This window comes from Stegodyphus dumicola, chromosome 10, assembly GCF_044657685.1.
Source record: "Stegodyphus dumicola isolate Sdum_Otavi_A_Nest chromosome 10, ASM4465768v1".
NCBI lineage: Eukaryota > Metazoa > Arthropoda > Arachnida > Araneae > Eresidae > Stegodyphus > Stegodyphus dumicola.
This window is the reverse complement of record NC_140777.1, coordinates 121,649,221-121,670,589: the sequence shown is the minus strand read 5'-3', so window position 1 is coordinate 121,670,589 and position 21,369 is coordinate 121,649,221. Positions and strand designations below refer to the sequence as shown.

Genomic DNA, 21,369 nt, shown 5'->3' with positions numbered 1-21,369 from the left:
GATACAGCATTATCACGAAAAACATTTACACGGAGGGTTGCATTTAATGTTATCCGCAATAAGACAGAAATACTGGATAATAAGTGCAAAGAATAAAATGTTGCAGAGTACGAGCAGTAACATCTATTCAATTAATGGGAGAACTACCTGCAAGTAGAGTGATTCCAAGTAGAACCTTTTCAAAGGTTGGCGTTGATTATGCCGGCCCACTTTCTGTGAAAATGAAAAGGGGAAGAGGTATAAGACCAATTAAATGTTATGTGTGTATTTTAGTTTGTTTAGCTACAAAGGCTATCCATTTAGAGATTGCTAGCGACTTATCAAGTGAAGCATTCCTAGCTGCTCTAAAACGATTTGCTTCGAGGAGAGGAAAACCTCAAGAAATAAGAAGTGATTGTGGAACTAATTTTATAGGTTCAAATAAAATCCTCAAGGAAGCAGTTTCATCTGTCCAGTCAACCTTAGAATTTCAAAGGTGGTTAGCAAATGAAAACATAAGGTGGATATTCAACCCGCCAGCTGCTCCACATCATGGTGGTATATGGGAGGCAGCTGTTAGATCTATGAAGCTGCATCTAAAGAAATGTGTTGGAACTCAATTTTTGACTTATGAAGAGTTTCTAACTCTAATTGCACAAATTGAAGCATGCTTAAATTCGAGGCCAATAACACCGGTCTCCAGTGATCCCAATGATTTGACAGCTTTGACTCCTGGACACTTTATTATAGGGACTTCTTTAACAGCTGTTCCGGAACAAGATTTAACCGAAGTACGAGTGTCTCCATTGCAAAGATGGCAACTAACACAGCAGATGTTCCAAGGGTTTTGGAAACGGTGGTCTAAAGAGTACCTGTGCCAACTACAGCAGCGTAGCAAATGGAGACAGCCTAGCAGAAATATTCGTCTAAATGACTTGGTTCTCATTAAAGAAGATAATATGCCTTCATTACGTTGGAAACTCGGGCGAGTAATAGAAGTGTTTCCTGGAAGAGACAATAATGTCCGAATGGTTAGACTAAAAACTGTGCACGGGGACATTAAACGTCCTATTACCAAACTGTGTCTTTTACCAGTTGAAGAACATTAACTTAAGTGTTTGTTTCATATTGAATATGTTTTATTATTTTTTTTATTTCTTACTGTACTAATAATTTTATTTGTTTGTTCTAGTTTAACCCTCATAGTTAACGTTTCAATATAGTAAGATATAAGATGTTTTGCTAGAAGATTGGTAAGTGTAACATGTAATTTTATACGTTTTGAAGGTTTTTGTATGTTTTCAGTTTCTATATTTTTCATTTACTTGTTTGCATATATTGAAGATTGTATTAAGATGAATGTAATTCATCGGGGGGGGGAGGATGTTTTGGCCTCCTCGGTGATTGCGGTGATTTGTGCCCAGAGGGCGCACCGCACAAAAAGTTAGTTGCGTTACAGAACGTAAGGTAAGCGGACACGCCAAAATGTCGGGCGTATTACCGCTAATTGAGGTAATTGCATCGTATCTGTCAGGTGGCAGAAAACTAATATGATGTATCAATTCACATGCCAGGTGGCAGAAAACTAATATGATGTATCAATTCACATGCCAGGTGGCAGAATATGTCTATCATGTACATGCCAGGAGGCATAACGCTTGTAAACATGCCAGGTGGCATACGACTTGTAAATAAATTGTAAATAAATGTACAGTAAAATATCTTGGTGCAATAGATCAAGGAACAAGCATCAACAACCTTCTGATCATTTGGATACGTACACATTCAGTTCCAAGTAAAATGAAGCTTGTGAAATTATTTAGACACTTTCCCTTCTCCTTTCCAATACGTAAAGCTAATACCAAGTGCACATTAAAAAAAACTGTTAAATTAATTCGGAAGAATGTATATGACATGTGACCTGCAACTCTTAACAAATTTACAAGAAAAAGAGACAAAAAACAGAGAAAAAAAACTTAGTGTTTTTTATCTACTCCAAGAGTCATTGCTCCATGAAATTATTTTTATTTATTACTTTACAGTAGGGAAAGAAAAGGTAATATCACTGTTCAATCTCAGTTCAATAGGGAAAGATTATACGTTTTGTTTCAGAAAGAAAAAATAATTTCTTGTTTATATTTAATACATTAAAATAGAAAAATGGATATGTGTTTAGTTCCAAAGCTTACATGAATAAACATTAATTGAATTGTTTAATTTAACTGTAATAGAAACGGGTGGCACCTTTAAGCAAATAATTTATAAATAAATATAAAATGTGAAATTTCATCTTTTAATTTTGAGAAAAAAATTGTTTTGCATAATTTTCATGGAAGTAAAAATATTTTTAATTGTACAATAAGCATGATTTAAATGAAAAAATGAAATTCCTTAACTTGAATCTTTGTATTTGCCCACAAATATATATAAATATAGAAATTAGCTATCTAAAATTTCCGAGTACCTGTGTGAGTTGCATCCGGGTATTAGGTAGTGCAATATCTTCAAATTGTGTTCTGCAGAACCTGGGGTTCAATGCTATTACTGTAGAGGTTCCACAAATTAAAATCAAAATTCGAGACTATTTCAATACCAGGAGTACATAAAAAAATGAACCTTTAAAATAAATAATAAAATATGATTTTTATTTCTAATGTTACTTCTGTCTAAAATAACATAGAATGGTCATATTTTATTAGTAAAATTATCACGAAGTAATTAAAAATGGAACGAATCATAAATTTTCTAGAAACTGAATCATAAAATTTTCTCAAGTATGTCGAATTCTTCCTGTAAGAAGAATGATGTGAATGAAGAAAAAAATGTTGAAAGTTTTTGATTAAAACAAAGTTTTGCATTTTGCATTTAACGAAAAAAAATTGGAACTCGCCTGAATTAGGAACTCACATGAATAAAAATTAGTAAATAAAATACATAACTAAAACATTGGAATCTTGAGGTTCATTTTTCTCAATATAATTCGATGAAATTTATTTTAGTAACCAATAGTCTTTTACATTTTCCAGAATATTTTAAATCAAAGCAATAGAAGGAAGGAGGACAATTTCAAAAGTTAACATTGATAAATACAGAAAAATAAGAATATGGTTCTTAGAGCCGCCAGCCCACTAGTGAAGGGGATGAACACTGATAGTTCGAACTGAATTCTATTCCAGGCGAACGAGCTAATTGCATGGATGTTTTCTGGGGGTTGGAGGATGGGTTGTCTCATGCGTAACGTGAATACGAGACGATTCCCTTAGAAAGTCCTCCGCGAATGCATTCTTCCTCTTAAATTGATAGACCTCGCATACATTGCCCTACTAAAAAAAAGCCAAATAAACTTAGAGCCATCACGCGATGAGGATCTAACGAAACTGCAACATTTAATTATTTATTTACTTTAAATAAGCTTATCTGCTAGGCATCAAGAAAAGTAATCTTTCCGAAGTTTTCACTCAAAGCGTTTAAACCAGCGATTCTCAAACTTATTTATCCAGTGCAACCTTTTTACCGTTAGTAGACGATAATTCTCCCCCTCCCTCGCTTTCCAAAACTCGAAAATACATATACATTTATTATTCTTTTAATTTACTTTCTAATTTAAACAAGAAAAAGGTGTAGAAAAATGTTGATAACTGACAAAATTTGAATAAAAGTAGTTTTTTATATTCATAAACTAAAACTAAATACACTCATGTGGAGACAATTTGCAAATTGTATCTATTTTTACAATAAGTATTGGTACTGATCATGTTGCCGAAGAATTATGCAAATATTCGGAATCGAATATGTAAGCCTGCAAGGGTATTTCTGCGGAGCTGTGATTGTGGAGGGGGTAAAAGCGCTGGAGGGGTTTTCAGCAATTTGTGTGCTCGTACACTTTCGCGGCACTTACCGTGCGCCTCGCAAGAGTTGGGTAAATTAAGTATCAGGTAAAATAAGTAGTCACTAAAGTATAGACGACGGGATGAGATGGACAATTGTAGATAGACTGGAGGTAGACAATCACAAGCGTAAGTGGCTACAGAGCTCAATGTAACACCCAGTGCCGTCTGCAATTTGTGGAAACACCTTCAGGGCGCTGACCTGGACAAGATTGACCAAGATCCAAGACAACGAACGAAGACCGTTATTGGTATTTTTAGCACAGTGACACATGACTGCTACAATTTTTCAGCTCTCCCGTGAGCCAATGGAGCTCGAGTTTCACGGTCTACAGTTGCCCGAAGGCTTCATGATGTAATGTTGTATGCTAGAAGACCCGTTGTTTATCTCCCACTCACTGCAGCACCCAAAAGAGAGCGTTTAGTATGGTGAAGATAGCATGCACTTTGGACCAGCCTTCAGTGGAGAACCGCACGTTCTACAGATGAGTCGAGATTCCGCTTGGACATTGATTCTCGACGCACCTGTATCTAGAGAGATCCTAGGAAAAGACACCATCCGTCCCTCATCAGAAAAAAGATCATTACGGTGGTGGTGAAATGGTTTGGGCAGGTATTATTTTGAACGGCAACACACCCCTTCTTATGTCTGACAAAGGCTCCCTGACTTCTATAAGGTATAGAAAGAAGATCTTAAAACACTATGTTCGAATCTTCAGGGACGCAATTTGGCTTCCTGTTAATAGATGACAACGCTCATTCACACAGGAATCGGCTGACCAACGACTGCCTCGAAAGTGGGGTTATTTCGCAGCATGAATTAACCAGCCATGTATCCTAACATTAACCCTATACAGTCTGTCTTGAACGCCCTTGGGAGGGCATTTTCATCTCGCCATCCCATCCGAGAGCCATCCGGTGTTGAAAACTGCCTTGCTGAGTGGTATCGACTGCCACAGGGACTCCTCAACTACCACCTGTTCAATATGCTGTCACGCTGCACAATATGTCTGAGTGTGGGGTGGGACCATGCCCCATACTAGACTCGCTTTCAGTTCGATACAACATATATTTTGGACATCACTGCACTGTGGGCTTACTAATAATCATGCTTATATAAAATGACTTCTGAATGGTTGTAGCATTCCTGTATGAATTCTGAAGGGCCGTTCCCACTAGGGTTTATCTGAGCTAACGGGGACAACTAATGCAGCCGACCCACCTCCAAAACCAGTTTTTTTTTCCCATAGGGCAGCAAGTTGAAAAATCGGAACTGCAAGCATAGCGGAGCTAGTCGACACAGGGAACTGACTCCGTTAGCTCAGATAAACCGCAGTGGGAACGGTCCTTGAATGGTACATCTTTCTCTGTAATAAATGTAAATTCATACCAAATTTCATTAAACTCTGACCGTTGGTTTTCCAGAAATTCGATATAATACGCAAATTCTTTTAATTTTGCATACGAGTGTACCTAACAGATAAATAAAAGTCTGATCCGATTATCCTCTGAAACTATAAAATTCCCCCCCAGGGGCGGATTTTTCCCTAGTTAAAAACCACTGGTTTAAATTTTTTCTTAAGTTACGATTAAAAAGTGTCGAACGACGAAAAATCACTAAGATTCGAATTTGTGAGTCTCCAGTCTTTTCTGTGAGTCTAAAATTTGATAATTCGAATGTTCTATGTTTAGAAAGAATGACTTTATTTTTCTCTTTCAGGTTAAATGCGCGCAACACTAGTATAGTTTCAATGAAAATAAATAATAAATTTATGGTTTCCGTCAATCAACAAACTTTGAAGACAAACCATTGAATTATTTTTAAAAAATGTTTCTCTTGCGTTTTCAAAAACAACTAAAAGGAGATAAATAACCAAATAAATGGATTCGAAGTAACGAAACTGACATGAATTGAACTACAATAATTATATGTCGCATCATCTTCTGTTTCGAAAAAATCTAGAAGAAAGAAAATGTTTTTCAGGTTGTATTGTGAGAAAATTCTAATACGACCGCAGGGACAAATATGTTCCGGTCTTTTTCCAATAACCGCCCATCTCACGGCTACCGTCCATTTCTTTCCCGTCCATTAATTATGACTATTTTTCTTTTTTTTTTTTTCTTTCCGGTCCTGTTGTGCAGCTCGTGGATGTGCACGTGTACGTCGTACCATCAGACAAATGGATCGAGCAGCGGAAACTAGCAAAAAGAGATATTATCGACCAAGCAGTTTCGTCCGGTTTCATCAGGTAAGCACGCTTTATGTATGCATTTTTCAACTGCCGATGAATCGAAGATTTCTGTAATCACTAATTTTGCAAAACAATTCATAGTTTGTAGATCATGTTTTGATTAGAATTTAGTCCTCTTCTCTTCTCTGACCATTATCTGGCAAAGTCAACTACAATTAAGAGTTACCTAATTGTTTCCTATTTTCTATGCCATTACAATTTAGTTAATCTAGTTAGAAGGTAATGTAATTATTATGAGGTGGATTCTATATAGTTTATTTTGAGAACATTCTCCTTCTGATTCATGTAACCGCTTTCCTTGATTAAGCCGTTTTTATTGCATATAATAAATGTCAAATGCTTCGTTTGTTCATTGGAAGTAATAAAGGCATTTTTCTTCTTTTTCATGCAAATGATTTTAAAAAACAGCCCTCGCAACTAATATTGAAATAAATTAGCTTTATGCAAAATTTCAAAGGAGTAATTCATTTCCTTCTCTTTTTTCCATTAATTTTGCCATCTGGCAATCGAGAAGTGTGAATAACATAGTGCACAGAGCGTAATTTAACTAATACTGTTGAGAAGGTTAAAGAAAGAACTTAAATGATGAAAAAGTATACATAAATAGGTATAAATATATCACTGTCAGTTTATAAGATTTTGAATGTATAACATTAACTGAAAACCCATAAAACCCTATTAGACTGACGAGCGAATTATTGCTCAGTCTGAAATACAACAACAAAGTCTTAAAAAGGTTTTTAATAACCTTCTTATTTAATCTTGAAATGAACAAAAAACATAACTTGTATGTACAAACAAACTTCGCTACTTGCAAGTATTTAAAATAACAAATTGAAATTACAAATTAAAAGTATCGTAATCGGGGACTACACATATTAGCCACTTAAGCTGTCTCAAAACTTTAAAGGTGCGTATTTAACGTCGGCTAGCAAAATGCCTTAGGTTGGAATATTAACTGGCATAGCTGGGTGATCGAACCTAATCTGCAAGCGTTTTTGTCAACAGTTTATATCTAAAGCCTTCAACTTAAATATTCTACAAGCGTTTTTCGATTCTGATGAGGGCTAGCGGAAGGAAGTTATGCTAAAAGTTTCAATCATAATAAATGGCTAATTAACCTAGAATACCTTGCACGTTATTATCTTTTTAGCTGGATGTTGCTACCCATCCTTTGGTTTACGGCTAACAGAAATTTTTTATTATGTAATGTAATCCAAATTTCAGTATTCTTATTGTAGGAAAAGACTTAAAATAATGAATTTTAAAAAGAGCTAAGGAAGGCGCATGTTACAAATTATACTGTGTATCCTCAGTGCCTACAGTACCCAATCATAACTAATGGTTGGAGGTGCAATGTAAGAAGAAATACAGTGACGTGGCTTTCGATCACTGTAACTGGTCGTAGCAATCTTGGGAGGACACACATCATTCCCACAGAGTATAAAGCACGTATTCTCAACCAGCGGGGGAGAATTTTGTAGTTTCAGGGATAATACGCAACATTTTCTATATTTTTTCGTATTTAATTTATAAAACACATTAAAAATTGATATAAATATAAATAAATGTATATATGTATTTTTCAAGTTTTAGAATGGAGGGAGGGAAGAACGATTTTCTAGCACAAGCGGAAGGGGTTCATGGGACAAAAAAGGTTGAGAACCCCTGGGATAAAGACATTTTACATTCTTGTCTTTATCAACAACTGTTCTGGATTAAATCATCAGACACTGTAATCTGAATACTTAATATTTTAGATACCTTTTTACTGACTTAAGGAAGTATTGCATTCGAAAAATATTTAGATTATCAGATTTTAAACCAAATACCCATTTTGTCCGTTCCCGAATATATTTTGACTTTTTTTTTTCTTTACGTCTATACGTAAGGACAAAATAAAGGAACTCTTTATTCCAAAACGGTTTGCAAATGGATTCAAAATGGAATTTTTCGTGATGTCTGTACGTATATACGTATCCATATGTATCTAACATAACTGAAAAACTATTAGCAGTAGAACGTCGAAATTTTGCATATGGAACACCCATATTATCTAGTGGCGCACCTCTCCTTTTTATTGCAATCACCAGTACCAAAAAAAAAAAAAAAGTATATATAAATATACACCCCCCGGCTTAGAAAGTGTTACCAGGCTTTTGTTTTCGCAGTCGTTGGTCGTAGTCACATATTTTCAAATGTAAAAGTTTTTTACAAGAACGAAAGATCAAGACTAATAACACCTCTAGAGCTAATAGTCGCAGGAAAGGGGATTTGTTTCATTAATGGTTTTTCAATTCTGTGCAGCAAGTTTGAAAATTTAACATATTTCTATGTAAATCAATTGCAACAATATAAAGCTCTACTTTATTAAAGAAATTGGTCCTGATTATGTTCAGTGATTCACTGTTTACCTAAATGTGCACTTATTATAAATATATCAAGAAGAATATTATTATAGTTAGAATCTCGATTACTCGATGTGGACAAATATTACCTTGAAGTTGAAGATTTGAGTAAAATGAAACACCGAAACCATTCTCGATTAAGAATTGCGTACGTTAAAAATTTCACCGATTTGTATCCTACAGTATAAACCTTTGCAGAAATAAGGGCGTATTAAAGAATAGAAAAACATACATTTACATTCATTTCCTATACATGATCTACATGCAAGTAATGAATACTTAGCGGAAATTAAAATCATAATAAAACTAACAGAAATAAACCACTTTGTAATATAGTTGATGTTTTTCAACTTTTTTAAAAATTAGTAAGCCTCCGATTCTCTAACGAATCGAATGAGCTAACGCGTGAAATTCGCTACTATGGGAACTGCATGATAATGAGAATGGAAGAAATCAGAAGTAGAGCATAAATCCAACTTTACAGTTGTATATACATGTTTGAGACTTGGTGATAAGATTAACGAAGATTAAACAATATTTGAATGATATTAAATAAAGATTAAAGGAAATTAGATCGACTATTTGAGTGTTTTACTTTGCAACATAACCTAATCTTTGCGCAACAATAAGCAGTAAAGTTAATGAAAAAAAAAATCAATTCATGAAACTAATCAAAAACTTCACTGTACGCAATGTTTCTGTTAAAAACATTGCTAAACTTTAATAAACATTGATTAGCTGAGCGCGCCCACGCCCTGTACATTTTTTCTCTTCATTTCTTCTAATATTAGATGTTTTTAACTGTGGTCCTCAAAATCTTGGGACCCCGTGAGTCGATAATTAGACTGTCCACGAGTAAATTGTAAAATTAAAATCTGATTTTTGTTATTTTAAATGATATCATAATACTGCATATGTTAATAAGTAGTTTGTAGAGACATTAGACTTTCTGATGCTGAGAGATGTCAAAAATGAGCAATGCCCTCGCCGGGACTCGAACCTCGGACTTCTTAAATACGCACCGAGTGTGCTGACCAAGCCATGCTAAGAAGACGGAAGAAATACATTATATACCCTTCTTTTTAAAGGGCGACTGGGGATTAGGGAACACAGTCGCCAAATCCTGGTGTTGAAGAATCATCATCCACCACCTTTTTTTTTAGTTCAGGCACCACTGTAGAGTCATTAGGTTATTTCGAAGCAGGATACGTGAAAAATGAGCAATGCCCTCGCCGGGACTCGAACCTCGGACCTCTCGAATACGCGCGGATTGCGCTCACCATTACACTACGAAGGCATGCTCAGAAGGTGGGAGAAATACCTTGTAAGTTAAAATTCAAATCATCTGATAAAGACATCGGTCTGGCAAAGTATTCTATGAAAAGAGTCCTTGAACTCTTTCAAATTCAATTTTTTACAACAGGGGTCTCAAATTTAAATTTCCCGAGACCGCATGCACTCCGATCTGAAAAAGCTGACGGGGCTGAATTTTTTTTAACGAAATTTAAAAACATTTTATTAGCAAAATAGAAAATATTTTAGATACATTTCAAAATTTTGCTTACTAAGTATTTTTCAAAACATACGTAAATAATAATAATAAAAGGAGAATTCCGATTTATTTTTATTTTGTATCTTAAATCCAAAAATCTCTATCTGGAGGACATTTTTGCTGGTTACAATTTGTAATTCAAATATATTGACTGCTAAATATTAAATTTTCAGACTGCCTTTTATTTAAAATAATAATAATATATTTAATTAATCATTATATAACTTAACTCTAATTTAAATTCAAAGAGATCATGAAAACTTTCTTAATTTTTGAGAGAAAATTTTCCAAGTAGGACATCATGAGAATAAATAATGACAGTTTAACCTCCTTCTCTTATTTATTAAATTTGTTTAAGACGGAGAGATAAAAATGCATATGATTGTATGAAAATAATTATGAACTTCTTTTATTTCTTACTATAGCTTACACTCGAAGGCGTTTTGATTCTGATATTTGAATGATATTAAATAAAGATTAAAGGAAAAAGATTAAAGGAGTTTGTAGCCTTGGAGAGAAATTATTCGAAATTATCTTCATCAAGGATTTAGGATACTCATCGGTTAATGTTTTTTTTTTTTTTTTTTTTTCTTTTCTTATTAACTTTTAACTTGAAAAAAAGCTGTTCATACATAATTGTACTCCAAACAAAGAGATTATTCTTAGAAGTATGAATAAAGTTAATAAAATCTGTTTCTCCAAATCTTTGAATAAGATTTATATCACTCTGCAAATTAGCTACATTTATAGATTTCTGATGCGCTATTCGCGTTATCTTTAGCATTAATAAAAACAATGTAAACTTGTAAATAATTAAAATCTTAAAATCTCTGTAACGCTGTATTTGCTATAATGTTACTGTATTTGTTGTAACACTGTATATGAAATGTCTTCGCGGATCGCATAAAATTGCTTCGAGGGCTGCCAGTTTGAGACTACTGCTTTAGAATATTTTATAGCCTTTATTTTGGTAGTGTTTCATAGTCATTTTCATATCAAAATGTCGACAACTGTAGTATTATTCTGCCATTCAGAAAAAAAAGTGTCGCTTTAAGATAAAATTTGAATGACTTGCATGAGAAATTTCTGCAGGTTTGATACAATATTCAAAGCAAGACTTTAAAGAGTTATTAGTGTTCCTCCCTTATATGTATTAACTAAATGTGGAGGAACCTAGTGAACTGCTAAGCGAATAATCGCTTAAGTCCAGAAACAGAAACGTAAAACTCAAGAAGGGTTAATTACCTTTTATCACTCAAAATGAACATAAACAGTCGGCCCTTTTTCTTAGAAAATCATCTTACGTGCGATCCAATAGAATGACACTGGATACAAAGTTCTTTTAATAATACAAATAGCAACTGAAAAGATAAAATTTAATCAAATAAATATATAATTATGAACAGAACTCTCTGAATGAATGAAGAAGAAGAAAGTAATAAAACTTTTACTTTGAATTTTAGATGCCCATGTTATAATGTTTAGAATATATAGAATTCCCTGTCTAATTCTAAGTAATCCATTATTTACGTCACGTAAGTTTAGACGTTCATGATATTCATAGCCTAATTAATACATTGATGGCGTAGTTATCGGAACTTAATGGCCATCTGAAGCAGCTTTATAAATCGATAACAACGCGATAGAAGTTCTAGGAAAATTCTGACTAAAGTAAATTGTAGTTATCGAGAAGGGTTCGACTTCATCGGTCACTGGCATTTTGTCAGAATTTCAGTCGCCTTTCTCAGTGTAAGGCAGTGATCTCAAACTCACGAGCCGTGGATCACATGTGGCTCAGGAAGACATTTCAATTATGATGATGTTGAAGGTTTAAAGATTTCAGTTTTTTGAAGTCCCAGTTAATTTTTTCATCTCCATTCAAAATGAACATGAATAACGCATCAGAAAATTTACAAATGGTGGTAATTAATTTACACTGTGATATAAGTCTTATTCAAAGATTTGAAAGCACAAAACCTTTCAAATCAATTTTTTTTTCAAATTTGAAATTTTACTAAAATTTGTCCGTATTTCTCAAAAAATAAGTAAGCTCAGTAACGAAATTTTGCACTAAAAATAAGCACTTTGTTTCGAAATATATGTTGAACGTGAAAAGGTTTTTTCACAATTGAAAATTAATGAGAAAAGAACCCGATTAACCGATGAACATTCACAGTCTGTAATGAAGATAAATTTTTAGTCGTTTCTCTCCAAGACTACAAACATTTCGGAATACAAACGTCATCAAGGGTCAAGCCGTAGTAAGAAATAAAGAAGTATATAAGCATTTACATTCAAATGTATGTATTTTTATTTATGCGTCGAAGATAAATTTAATAAATAAAAGAAACAGACTAGGTTGTTATTATTTATTTTCAAGTTATATCTCACTTGGTAAATTTTCTCTGAAAACTTAGTTTTCATAATATTTTAAATTAAAGTATCTTAATAATTATTTGAACATGTTAAAATTATTTGAAAGAAATGACAGTCTAAGGACTTAATATTTAGCTGTTAGTACATTTGAATAATCAAGGGTAAAAATACAAAATGTCTTGCAGGTAGCAAACTTTGGGATTTGGGATAGAAAATAAATATAAATTCGAAATTTTTTTCTTTGCGATAATTCTTTGCGATATTTACTATTATTTATGTATGTTTTGACAAATATATAGTAAGCGAAATTTAAGATGTATTTAAAATATTTTTTATTTTCTGAAAAAAATGATTCCTCTGTGAAGCGTTAATTTTATATTTTGATGCTAAATTCGACGAACCCAAACAGAAAAGTTTTGAATTCACTAATGCAACTACATAGATCTAAAAAATGAGAAACAAAGATTTAAATAATGCTTTAACTTCTTGGAAGGACGAAATTATTAGTATAAATTATGCATGTAAATTTTGATTAAAAAAAAATAGATGAACTTCCACTCTTTAGAATAATAGATGAGCCATCCACTATTTAGACCCATTATATCATGCTGCATTTTTGTAATTACAAAGTATGTTCTTGAAGGTAACGTAGCAAGATAAAATGTTAAGATGGTGTCCTTCTAAGAATTATCGACGTAAAATTCCACATAGAATGATGACATTCCAATTCATTACACAAAAAAATTTCTGCCAGTTCCTCATGTATCCGATTTCAGGTTTTCCGGTTGTATGTACGTATATTAATAGAAAGCTATACAAAGTAGAAAACGAGAGGATTATTTTTTAATTATAATCTAAAAAATACCACTTCTTCATTAAATTTTGTGAAACTTTGAATTTTCAGAGTTAACGCTTGGAGGTTTGATCCACCTGGCTTAAACTACAGAATGAATTATCATTATGAATTGTATATATGACTTACTATTGTATATATGACTTTACTATTTGTAGAAGTAATTACATAATATTTAAATAAATTAGCACTAATTAAAAATATCATTGATTAGCACTTATTAAAAAAAAATATCGAATTAGCATCTTGTTGCAAGAGACGAAAGGTGACGGATTTTCCTCTCCAAATTCAAGACCCTGTTTTTTTGTGTAACAGCCATAGTAAAACGTAGGCAAATTTATAGTTATTCATTGAAAACAGAATACTGTTGCGTTTTTTTTTTTTTTTTTTTTTTTTTCTTCTGACACCAGTTGTTACGTTATTTTCTTCTTCCTAAACGTTACGTACGTTACGGGGTTCTTGCGGATTTGGAGTGACACTTGATGAGGTATCAAAACACATTTTATTTAGCCGGTACTAATCAGGACAGCCCCAAAATCACGTTACAGTCGTCGAAGAACTACTATAAACACGCTGACACACTCAGCGCCACAGCTTTCACACTGTCAGGCAATAACGGTGGAGACAGCGTCACTGCAAAGCACCAGAGTACAGCTCTCGACTCTGCTCGGTCGTTCTCGGAACTCCACGTACTCTCGAGACTCTCCACGCTACAACTCGCGATGCACTCGACGACACACAGAGCACGGCTCCCGACTCTTTGGTTCAGTCGTTCCCGGAGCTCAACACGCTCTCTCGACGATGCACTAATGCACTAACTGCGATCCACTAAGAGACTCTTCCTTTGCACTCGACGACCCACTGGGCACTCGCTGCCCGGCTGTCAACTCGATTGATTCCGCACGGACTGACTCGCTAGACGAGACACCAACTCGATACTAACTGTCCGCGTACCAGCAGGGTTTATATAGCTTTTGGATTGTGTTCGAGAACATTCTGGGCTAAACCAAAACCTCCTACATACATGTAGGAGGTACTGGCTAAACCGGTAAGAATTCGTTCCAGAACGTTCTCCCTTCGTCCATGGCATATCGCCAGTTTTGTCGCCAAATGGCCGATTCCTCGCCAAATATGGCAACTTTGCCTTCCCTTGGCATTTTATGATAACCCCAAACCTGCTTTGCGGGGAAGCCATCTGACCGCGCCTGTACATTTCGTAACAATACAGTAGGTGCCGCTTAATGTGATCACGTTTGTCTGCAGCTATTTTGACAGCATTAACCGTAACACAGTTAATTAAATGATGAGAAAAAATATCCTTCAAAACAGAAATAAAATTTAACTAATTTAATGTAAATATAACTAGAAACATATAAAGAGATACTTTCACAGCATTTTAACTAGGAAAATGTAAAATTTTGCTTATAAGCTGTTCGCAATGTCTTTTATGAAAAGGTTCTTTTATGAATTGTTTATAATGTTTCTGGAAATTAATTGGCCGATGCTATGCAACTAATCTTAACACTTGGAAACCATCTCTTAATGAAAAATAACTTGCCAATGTAAAGTTTTAAATTAGGCGAAAGAGCAAACTTTTTCGCGTATATGTTTTTAGGGAAATTTTCTCTCCTAAGGAATAACGAAGGGAGAAATAATCTGCAGAAGTCTTTGTGCTAATGAAGAAGCTGCACCTGTGTCTAATCGCCATGAAAATCGGTGTGTTGTTTAAAATCTATACGATATTAAGGTTGCTTTTTTCTCCTAATTTTAAACAGTTAACTAAAATCCAAACCGCCGCTCAGTCGGTATAGTGGTCAGGGAAGCTGACTGCGATGCCGAAGGGCCTGGGTTCGAATACCCGGAGAAGGCGTGGCTGTAACTGTCCGTCCCTTCATAGGAAAGGCGATGGTGGCTCACCTATTAAGTGCCTTCATAATAAAGAGACCACCACATCTGGCCTTGTATAGATTAATGGACTGGGTTACATTTGTAATTGTTCACAATCTGCCATAGCGGGAAAAAAAAAAAAAAAAAAACTAAAATCCAAACCAAACTGTTTGGCGACTTATTCCCTCATCTGGCGACATTTCTTTCTCGTTTGGAAATTTTTGTAACCTATTTTCACCGTATTTAGTGACTTTATTTCGTTTTAAACAACTTTATTACATAATACTTTGATAATATTAAACCAATTGTCCGGTTTCTTATCCATAAAGTTCTTAGGAAAGAAGTTATTATATTTACGTTTTTTGGCGGCTAAAATACATTTGGCAGCTAAAAAATGAGTTCTCATTTGTATGCAATGTTGGAGCTTTGCATTCAAATCAAACGGTGCATCCAGTGCGCCTCCACAAGTCGATGAAATATTGAAAACATCAGGCGGCAGAATTTTGTTGAGGCAGAACAATAACTACCTATTGTTGGTCGTGGGCAGAAATTTCACCAAATGGCGGTAAGCCCTGCGCTGGTCGCTCTCCATTAGTGAGGATATTCAGTATTTGTTAAAGCACTTTCTAACAGGTACAAAACCAAAATTATATTGGACACGTGCCCATGTGGGCACTGTCTGCAATGAGATCACTGATCAACTAGTACGAGAGGCTGCAAACAGTATTTTAATATCAATTACTTCCTTAACTAATCCAATTTCTTACTTAAAATTTCGTTTACAAAAAGATGGAAATTTTTATGGTCACAAGAAGTCACTAGAAGAACATTTACCTTCTTTCCCATTCCCTCACGTAAATTAGTTTTTACTAATAGTGCAGTGACTAATCTTCTGACAGCTCATGGACCTTTTGTGGCCTACTTATTTCGTCTTGGGCTACATAATACGGATAGTTGCATTTGTGACTAACCAGGTACATTAGACCACTTCTTGTCAAATAATCAAAAATCTACATTTTTGGCCCTATACAACACACAATACTCGTGAATGGTTTCAGCAGATTCTCAGGAATAAATCTCTTCGCCAGAAGCTTCTAACTCTAATGAACTATCTTATTATAAACAACGAAAATTTCAAAGCAGTATAATTATAATTCTTATTCATAATTTTTTAGCTATAAATGTTACTAATATAAAAGCCGGTAAATGAGCAGAAAACGCTGAAAGTCTTTCGGACGGAACAACTGCTCATTTTGTGGTTTCCTACGTTCAGATGACATTAATTTGAAATTAACTCTAAATTTATAACACCAATAAGTTCTGTTATAAATTACATTAATTAGGTACATTATTCTTCACATGGGATAATGTGTTCTTCGAATGCTTTTACTACAAATCTAGTCATCGAGTGAAACCTGAGTGCTTTACTTTTTCCTTTGGTTAATCACTTCCTTTTCTGAAACAGTTTTCAGAAGTAAATCAAGCATTTGATTAATTTTAAGACTGTGACCGGATTGCTTTCACGTACATTTTCAATGGGGGATTTCAGTAGGTTTAGAAAATTCTTTAATACAGATCAATCGGACAGATTTTGAGGGAATGGAATCCGGTAACTCCTTTGTGTTCTTTGTCTCAGTGGTCGCAGACACCGTATGGTGCTCTAAAATGCTTATTTTGTAATCTTCAAGAACTAGAAACCACACTAGTCTTTGTTTAGAACACAGGAAAAGATGGCAGTGAAGATAAAATTGACTATATAGTAAATTCTTGTCAAGCGGATTTAGCGAAACGCGATTTCCCGTATAAGCGTTATCATAATTGTTTCCATTTAATTTGTCCAATGCTGGTATTTCATTCATACACGGTTCAGCGTTCATTTTTTAATACCGCATTTTTGCGGGCGTCAGTCCTGGCCACAAGCTGTCAGCAATTTTAAAGGATTTCCATCAACGAAATTAAAGCCAAAGAAATCGTACAAATTTTATAAGCAAAGGAAGTATTTTCATGAAGAGAGAAATCGGAATTAATATAGAAATGACGAATGAAGACTTAAGTTACCATATAACACCAACCTACAGTTAAAGCAATGATAAAAAAGAAGACACAGCGTACCTTTGATTTACAAGGAGAGTAAACAGTTTGTTGAGAAAAGCACAGGAACTGACTGATTTTGCTATGGAGATTAGCCCAAGTGAAGAAAGAAGAAGGTACTTAACGAGAGGCATTTAAAAACGCTGTGCACCATCCGCGAAACTGCGTTGCATAAGTCATTGTCCCAATCAAAGATACCCATCTTTCAAGCAAAGCCTAAATTACAGCTAAACAGAGAACTTTAGTTTTCACCTTTATTTCGTATATTTAAAACTACTTAGTCAAACCCGAGGGGAACTGAAGGACTTAATGAATTTTAGATCGATATGCACTTAGCACTCCAGAAATTAATATTCATGAAGTTAGTGATTCTTCCAAATTTATTAGCATAAATATGCCATAACCATAGTTAGGTTTGTAATTTTAATTCCTTTCTAAATATTATAAAATGAAGGCACCTTTAAATATTTTAATACGTTTTAAAATTAAATGAACATTTTTCTAAGTTTTTATCCAACTGAATATTTCTTAATTCAGGATTTTATAACACAAAAGTTCATTTTACACAATGCATTGTTTGTCCATGTTGAGAAGCCATACTTTTAAATCCCTGCACGAAAATTTAGGGAATTTTATATTTAACATAAATAAATAAATTAATTTTTAATTACATTATCTACCAGTGTTTAATGTAAACTTAATTTTTCCACATTCATTTTCTTGAGAATTACCTGGAACACTTTAATCTTTTATGATCTTCAATTTTTTTAACTTTAAAATAATTAGACAAAAACAGTTTTCCATTTTCATAATTTAATTTTACTTTTACTCTATAAAATATACAACTCTGTGGATATTTGTCCTTAGTTTCATTACCTGGTTTGAAATTACTCATTTTTGCTAGAAAAACGCAATAGTCTGAAATTTTACTAAAAACTCTTGATTTGAGTTTAAAATTTGAGTCTATAAAGATATAACTTCAGTGTGACAAACATTCTGACGAGGTTCAACGGGCTTCATGCATCAGTTTCTTCAAACATATTCAGTTATGCCATTTTGCTGGAAATTCATATAAACTCTATAATATCGAAAACGAAGCACCAAAAAGGAATTATCCGAGCAAGATGAAATTGCGTGTGTCCATATACAATAGAATACGCAAATGTTTAACTTTAGCGGCCTATCATCGACTAGCTGAATTTAATGTTATTAAACTGACGTATTCATTTTTAAAATGATTTTTTCAAAGGAATTTTCGGTTGTTTAACAGCATTTTATATTTTATCACAATGATTCATTTATTAATCTGTATTCGGATAGGCTACATTCGCTAGAATATGAACCTCAATCGAGCTGCAATTCTTACACTGTCCTATCCACTCGACTACTAGTGAGTTTACTAATCTTAAAAAATATATTACTGAAAACAATCGGATGCAACAAAATCTCTGCACATGTAGCAAAAAACATACCACTTTATTGATACATATAATTAGCGACACGATTTAAACACAGTCATTACTGGCTGAAATATGCAAATAACTATGACGTACAAACAAGCCCGTTCCTGCAGAGTCAAGCTCCTGTATGCAAGTTTTCTTGTGCGTCTCTTAATAATTTATTATGGCCTTTGGAGGGGAAAAAAAAGCCTTTTTATGGCGTTTTGGATAAAAAAAATTGTGTAATGGTCCAATTCATTGGATCTAGTTAATTGGACTAATAACTGTTAGTCTTTGCACAGGCAACTTTACAGGGTACCGACCAAATTTGACTCCGCTAAACTTCCCCGCTTGCATACGAGGCTTTCACTGCATACCCATCAGGAACGGGCCTACATTCGCTGAATGCCCACCAGGATTCGATATTACCAGATGCTCAGTTTGAGAGTGAGCTAATATTTTCCACAAAAAGCTTTCAGAAATGATTTTAGAAGACGTTAAGAAATGATACAATTTTTAGCAGTCGCTACAATTGAATTGCATCATAAGCATACAGTTTTGATTTAATAAATAAAACAAAATTATTCTTCCTACTCAACATTAAAATGATGTGTCTTTCGCTCCTTATTTCTTTTTCTAATGACGGTAAGGTCTTACAACTCGAAATACAAATTCATAAAGTGGCAGGTTTATGGCCGTGTTTAGACAGAGTACATGAGGATATCAGGATCATAAAATAGTTCACTGTATGCGGAATCAAATGTTTCTAGCTTCGAATTTGACACATGTAGTGTTACTTTGATATCGCTTAGATTCAGTTTTGTCGAAAGTTTAATTGCACAATTCACAGAACTGTTAAAATGGCAAATTAAAATTTGAATTTTTAGTAAAACTATTTACTACAATTAAGAGTTTTTGTTGTCCAAGTATCTAAAATGTAGAATTTAGATATTTGGACGAGGGTATTTTTAAATTGGTGATAGGCACCTTGAAGCCCTGTGGCACAACGTGTTGCCGACTCCTGATTTACGATGTCTCATCAACGTCATTTAGCCTTTTCTACCACTACTTACATTAGTGGAGAACTATCGGCTGGTTAAAGAATAGCGTACGTCTAAATATTATAGTGAAAACGGCGAAATTTTTCAAATCTTTATTTTTACACTGTTCTCAAGACTAGAAGCAATTTTTGAGGATTAGAAAGAACACAGCTGTCGATTCTCAAATTTAGGAGAAATAGATGATATTTATCTTTAATAACATGAGTGAACATCAGTCTTTACGGCCGCGAGATAGTACGTTTCAATATAATTAGTTTGAAGTCTGTTTCATTATAAGGGTAGTTAAGCCCCGCCAAACAATGGTTTGCATTCTTTTAAAAACAGGTCCTCATTCTACCGGAGTAGAATAGGCTCTGAAACATCATAATAGTAGATGTGGAAATTAGAAAAAATGTTTTCCTCTCTGACAAGTCCCAATTTGAAGAAAGGAAAGTGTTTTCCGGAGAGAATCGGAAAAAGAAGTCATGGAAGGGATGGATAAATGATATGTAAAGATAATTTCTATGAATGACAAATTAGACCTACATGTTATCCAGAGATATTATCTGAATGCCCAAAGATTATGGACGAAGCTCTCGGCATCTCTACTTATTGCCTCAGCTACAACCAGTTATAATGCATCCTAGTAGTCTTCTACTTCATAAGGTTTTATTAGCACTCTGCTGTCGTCATAGACACTTGGCCCACCAGCGGCCGAGCGGTAAAGTCGCTGAACACTGGCAGTTCGGTCCGAGGTTCGAATACCGCGAACGGGCTGGTTGCATGGGTGTTTTCGTGGTTTTCCCCATGTGTAGCGTGTATGAGAGCCAGTTTCTCTTAGAAAGTCCACCACGAAGACATCCCTCCCCTTAGGCAGATAGCCCTAGTGTACTTTGCCGTAATTAAATACACCACGACCACACCCATAGACACTTCTTTCTATGGGCGTGTCAGAACTCATAGGGTAAAAGTAACGGATATATCTTTTAAGGATAATAGTTGCTGGAGTACTCCTTGTGTATTAACCTCCCTTAATGTACTGGGCAGATACATGGAAAAAATCAACTTATATCTCTTAACTGATTTATGCGGTTAATTATGTTATGCTTAGAGTGGAAAGAAGCTCATGAGAGTTCTTGAATTATCTCAGTGTCCATGCCATATGACAGTACTTCTCTGACAGCAATTCAAGGAGTCTATATAGCTAATTAAAAAAAACCCTCCAACCTACACTTATTTCTTTTTTCTTGTCGCTTCCATCGCATCTATATAAATGAACAATTTGTTCTCATCAATCGATTCAAATTTTGCTAGCGCCATGTATAGAGTCGCCGAAGATAAACAGAGTCAAAGCTAGTGTACTGTCCCATGTCTGGTTCTGTTTATCTTGGGCCATCTTGTATACTGTACTAAAGCGTTCAATCCACATACTTTTTTACTTGACCTTGGACTAGGCTTACCTTGGGCCACCTTGTGTATGAGGTTAAAAACTTCTGCTGATCGCTTTGTCGTAAACACACCTTAATAATGAGTTCCGAGCCAGAAATTCAGTCTAGAAGACGATCCTCACACTCAAAGATTTGTAGAGTTCGTCGAGGACGTCCT

The 21,369-nt window shown here is 34.4% G+C and overlaps 1 protein-coding gene across 1 annotated transcript in view; it reads left to right on the top strand.

The window, feature by feature from the left end:
- LOC118185749 (uncharacterized) overlaps positions 1–21,369 on the top strand; it is a 389,910-nt gene that overhangs the window by 177,996 nt on the left and 190,545 nt on the right. The window contains exon 2 of the mRNA XM_085825462.1: positions 6,009–6,115. Within this exon, the coding sequence (XP_085681588.1) occupies positions 6,009–6,115 (107 nt within the window). The remainder of the gene's footprint in view (positions 1–6,008; positions 6,116–21,369) is intronic.